Source organism: Nelumbo lutea, chromosome 1, assembly GCF_056320005.1.
Source record: "Nelumbo lutea isolate HS-2025 chromosome 1, American lotus-T2T, whole genome shotgun sequence".
NCBI lineage: Eukaryota > Viridiplantae > Streptophyta > Magnoliopsida > Proteales > Nelumbonaceae > Nelumbo > Nelumbo lutea.
The window spans coordinates 81,955,439-81,960,937 of record NC_142684.1 but is presented as its reverse complement, the minus strand read 5'-3'; the positions used below and the strand labels follow the sequence as shown (position 1 = coordinate 81,960,937).

The 5,499-nt window shown below is 38.4% G+C and overlaps 1 protein-coding gene across 2 annotated transcripts; it reads left to right on the top strand.

Annotated features, from left to right (window-relative positions):
• Positions 1 to 977: 977 nt before the first annotated feature.
• LOC148875710 (F-box protein At1g61340-like) lies at positions 978 to 2,989 on the top strand. 2 transcript variants are annotated; one of them, XM_088965139.1, is made up of 5 exons: positions 1,270 to 1,471; positions 1,587 to 1,675; positions 1,788 to 2,142; positions 2,241 to 2,315; positions 2,412 to 2,989. In XM_088965139.1, exons 3-5 carry the CDS (start codon positions 1,891 to 1,893, stop codon positions 2,664 to 2,666), a joined length of 582 nt encoding a protein of 193 aa, XP_088821265.1. In that variant the 5' UTR covers positions 1,270 to 1,471; positions 1,587 to 1,675; positions 1,788 to 1,890; the 3' UTR covers positions 2,667 to 2,989. The 2 variants fall into 2 exon arrangements, with proteins under 2 accessions (XP_088821266.1, XP_088821265.1); XM_088965140.1 differs by lacking the exon at positions 1,587 to 1,675 and having other exon boundaries at positions 978 to 1,471.
• The last annotated feature ends 2,510 nt before the right edge of the window (positions 2,990 to 5,499 follow it).

Below are 5,499 nucleotides of genomic sequence, written 5' to 3'. Positions count from 1 at the left end.
AATTGCTCACGATTTAGGAGGTTTAATGTGATAATACTCTTCGAATAGTGACCAAGCATAACTCTAAGAAAGCCTTAGGACGTGGCCAAAACAAATTACAGGTTGAGGAAGGTGATTCGTTGGAATTGAAATAACGTGGAATAAAAAAAAATAAAAAATTAAAAAAAGGAAAAATTTTCTTCAGTGTTTTAATATATAAATAAATAAATAAATATATATATATATATATATATAGATAAATAGATAGATATCTACATAAATTACCAAATATCAATTATGATAAGAAATTAATAGAAATATAAAGACCCATCGATTTATGCAAGTAGTGAAATTTGCTTGCTTAAGTTACTAGGAAATTTGCAAGCAATTGTCACGCCACTGACCTCAATAATGGATTTCATTTTTCTAAAGAAAAAAAAAAAACGTTTGCCCAATTATCAGCTGTAAGAGAGTCAAAGACCCGTTAACTCGAAAGTCAAAGTCAAAGATCTGGTCTTAGTCAGGGATCTCACGGTTTAATTACCTTCATATCATGTATGGTTTAATAACTTTAATTACGTTTTGACCCTTTTGCCAGCCCTCTGATCCCAATCCAAACACAATCGCCTTGGATTCCATTTCACCACCAAGATAAGCGCGACAGACACACGTGTTCCTCTGGACGGAGACGAAAGTGCGCATTGTTTTCTGTGTTGCACCTCACGTGCTCGGTCATACAAAGAGGACCGATCCAGTGTTTACTTTTAAAACAGATTGGCCGTAAAAGTACTTTCATTTTCATCAGATGCTCATGTTGGGTGGTCATCAGACGTTGGAATTGCATCATAAAGTTGTTTTATCTACGGCTTGCCAAAACGACGGATGCAGTTGTTACACGTCATGCTTGACGTGGCCCACACCACAAAACAACGGGAAACGTGTTAAAGAAGCAACCGACATAGCCGACCTAAACCAACCAACGAGGAAGCAGCCATATCAGAACCCAGAAACTTTCTCCCGTCTACCTCCATTGCTGACCGACGCGTGTCCTGTCCTAACGGCTATTTTTAGCCGAGTAGATAGACAACCGAGTTCGGATCTTACCGCCACGTCAATATTAAAACAAAGTACACTCGCTGGATCCTATGAATCCTTTTTTTTTTATATTGCTCTGTTAGCCACATGTCATCTGTTCATTGGACCACAAAGGTCCAGCCACGCCAACATCGCTCCAACAGGAACAAGGGCCGAGGGCGGCTATAACGCGGAGATTTTTCTGTGTGTATTAAAGGAAGTGAGGATTTATTAATAAAAGGAAAATAAAGGGGAAAGCAGAAGGCTTTTACGGTTTATCGATCAACGGTGGTTTTGCAGTTGAGAGTTGCGGGATTGGTGGGACTCTCTGGTGTAGTTGGAGTTTATTGAAAATTTCTCGATTTCAATTTGCAAGTTCCCTATTGGTTATTTTTGAAATCGGTCCCAGGTTTATCAGGTAAGAATAGGGATGGATTCTTTGTTTGATTTTTCTTCTTTTTTGCTTGTTTTCATCAAGGGAAATTCTTGAGTATTCTTCATTTTTCGTTTTTTCTGGGTTTGTATTTGTGCAGTTAGAGTTTGGTTTTGAATGCGTTGATTCAATGGCGTTCGGGTGCCATATTGATTTTCTCCAATCCAATGTGGATGGTTTCTAAATAAAGTTTCGTTCGTTTCCTTATTTGGTTTCGATTTGATTCTTCATTTATTGCGCATTTCGAATATTCTGTTTGATTATAGCCATTCTTATTTGTAACTTTTTTTCTGTGATGCAGAGAAGAGGAGGCTATTCTTGTGTTTCCATAGAAATCCAATCTTGGTGGAAGGATCTAGGACTGGGAGTGTGGTCGATCGGAACTTGAAAAGAATAGCTGAACAATGGCATTGAGTAATAACTGCAGTTCTAAGCCAAAGCGAGGGGGCTCGTCTACATTGAATGTAGATGCAGTAGACAAAAGTTTGGGGATTGTTTACTATACACGGGCAATGGGAAGAAAAAGAGTTGCGGTTTCCAACTGTGCAGAGGTGTCGCCTCTCACTTCCCCTTCCAGAACCCCACTGAAAAAGCGCCATGGCATACGAAAAAATGTAGCGAAGTCGCTTCTTGAGGCCTTACCACAGGAGATTTTGGTAAACCCCCTGTCTCCAAGTTGTTTGCTTTTGATTTCTTGTTTCTATTTCGCTTGATGGTTTCTGGGCTGACTTACTTGTTATCGATTCTCACACAGGTCCAAGTGTTGTGTGGTGTAGATCATGATGATTTGAAGCAGCTATTCCGCGTATCGAAGACGATCAGAGAAGCAGTAAGTTCATGATTTTGAGATTGTAGTCCAAATGTTTGTTATATTTTATCCAGTGATTACAGGAGGGATAATGATTTGTGTTTCATAAATTTACAGACTTTGATTGCGAAGCAATCTCATTTCGCATATTGCACTCCTTCTAAATCCTTGGCGGGTGTAAGGAGTTTCAGTATTGTGGAAGATTCAAGCAAGCTTGATGCCGAGGAGGCACCGAATGCGCCGAGACAGCAACGGATTTTAGGCTCCCGACTCAACCGAAAGAAGCTTGCTGACATTAGTGTTGCCTTGTTCCATTCTCCCGAGGAAAAGCAATGGCTGAAGAACAGTTTACTACTGGAAACAGAGATTTGAGTAATTTCTGGGCCAGTCTTCTTGTAAGCATTTTGTAAATGCTTTCGCTTATTGTAATTGATGTTGTGGTGGTTGTTCAGTAATTGTGGGTTCTGCAGACTTGTGTATGTAAACAAACGGTGCAAAGCCCTTCTTCAATTCCTTCATTGAAGACGGATGGAATGTATATGTGTATGTAAATGTCTCAGGGAACTCTTGTTAATTTATTTCATTGGAAGGGCATTTCCTTCACGTTTTCATTAAAATGTTTACAGATTTGAGAATGTAACAGTATTTGTACACTAACTTTCATTGAATGAACTCCTCTCTTACTTTTATTACCACTATTTTTGTAATGGGTGAACCAAATATGTGTTGATATCAATTTATGTCATTGAATGAGCTCCTCTCAATCTTAGGAAGATGAATTAGAGATGGAATGATTCTGGGAGTCCAAGTAGATCATTATTGTTGTTGGTTGATGTCAATTTGGTGACCCACTCAAACTGCAACTAATTATTCTTTTATTCCTCCGGTATGCAAATGCCCAATTGCGATATTTCCTTAGAAAACAGGACAGGAACATTGGTTGACTGAATCAATTTTGAACTGTTTTATACAATTTGTTAGGAGTCAACTTTGAAGTTTGAACTCCAAACACAGAAAGGTGTACTCCTTTTCTGGTAGAGAGAACCAACCCCCATTTGGGACTGCTACCAAAAAACCATTTGACACTACAAGACCGTTCACATTGGTGTTTAGTTCACGTTTCAATTATGAGATAACTAATGAATGGTATCAGTTTTTCGCATTCCAAGAACTTAAGAGCCCTCTTATCAATAAATTGAATCCTATTATGGTCCATTTTTTTTTTTTTTGTGTTTCCTGGAAATTATATCTTTCCCATGTGCAAGTATAAGATGGAGTTTTTTTTTCTCTGGATTTGTGGATGTCTATTTTGTATGTCCCACCGTAATGCTCAGTTGGTTCCTCAATCAACCCTATTGCAGTGCAATTCCATTTGCACTAGTACAAAATGCATGGAAATTTAAATGAGAAGAATATAATTTCTGGTTTAGTTTTGTTGCATTTTAACTTGCTTCAAGTTTCATTTCACTTCATCTATAACCCAAATAAATAAAACCAGGAAAAGGCTGAAATAAAAATAAATCAGAATTTGCACGCAAATCATTTGCACTCTCACAACCAAGCAAATGGAAATTATGTAACTGCGGATACAAATAAGCTAGGTCATAAATTGTTTACAGCAATGTCGTCAGACGTGAATGGAGGCAAAACCGTTTTGATTTCTCAATCATGGTCGATTAGTCCAACCATCCAGATTGAGGATTTGACTTAAATAAGAAATTCAAAAATAACAAAAAAAATTAGCATACAATTTCATTTTAAGTTTTTAAAGTTATTTTATATAAAAAATCTTAAAATATAGTCATTCCAAGTTATACAAGTATTGATACATGCATTTGAGATAGGAGTGCTAATGGGACGGGTTGGGCCAGGTTTTAGCTCAATCCAGGCCTAAGCCTAAGAATTGGGCTTAAAGCCCGAGCCCAAGGTCAAGCATGAACTATCCAACCTAAGTCCAGCCTGTACTAAAATTTGTTGCATTTGAATTTGGCTTGGGCCTGGCTCAGGTTGGTCAATCATTCAAACAAAAGAACTAATATACATATATATGCATATTATTTATTAAAAAATTATGTATATACATGCATATAATTGAGCCGGGCTTGGCTTGGGCTTGGGCTATGTAAGGGTTAGGTCTGAACCCAGCCCAAACAATTACAAAGCCTGAAATTCTAGACCCAGGCCAAGTCCAACAATTGAAAATTTAAGCTCAACCTGTATAAAATTGTGGGCAGGGTTAGACTGGGCTTGAATTTGGCCCACCCAAGTTGCACCACTATTTTCATATTTTGAGGCAGGGTTGATTAAATCAACATTTATAATAATTAGGCACACTTGAGACAAATACTGTATAAACACTTTGCAAATTTTCTGATTCCTGTCCCATAAAAACGCCCATCCTACCCATAAAAACTGTTTTGGCTGCCAATTCCCAATTTCCCAGTTCTCATGCTCCAACCATCTGGTCCGGCCACATCTGACAATACTGGTTTGAAGAGGTGGATTATCATCTTAGCAGCTTCACTAATAGTTTTTTGCATGTAGATCCCACAAAGGCAAATGCACTCATTATTAATGCTCAGATTACAACTCTAAAGAATACAATTCAGCAAGAAGTTCCGGAATGGAGAAACATAAACCCATCATCACCATGTAGACCAAACTGCTGAAACAAGAAAACGGTAAAACTGAGCACAGGGAGAGAAATTAAAGAGATCTCTGCAAACAGCGCTAAGATTTCTGAAACGCCAAAAAGGAGAAACAACATCCTCCAACAGAAACATTAATAAATTAAAATGACCAGACTCCCCTCACCTTGGGCTTGAAAGATATCAAAATGCCAAACAAACCCCAACCTTGGCATTAAAATATGATCTTCAATTCTTATATGTTTGCAAGAGAAGAGCAAAGGCTTTCTCCTGCAGAAGTGGACATATGAAAGCAACCACGCACATCTGCAAAACTAACGGCCAAGGGCCAGCTCAACCAAACCGATAAAACCCAATAAAGCCACGTCCTCCCAAACTGCTTCTTTGTTGGCGGAAATTCCGTTCACAAAAGTATCCCTTTCTATTGCAGCCGATAACGGAACAACCTCTAACTGTTGAACGCCGGCGAATGTTTCCGTACCAAAATCATCATAAAAAGCAAAACTACCGGGAAAAACAGTAACTCCGGTGATGAAACTCACAGAAACAGCACCCAC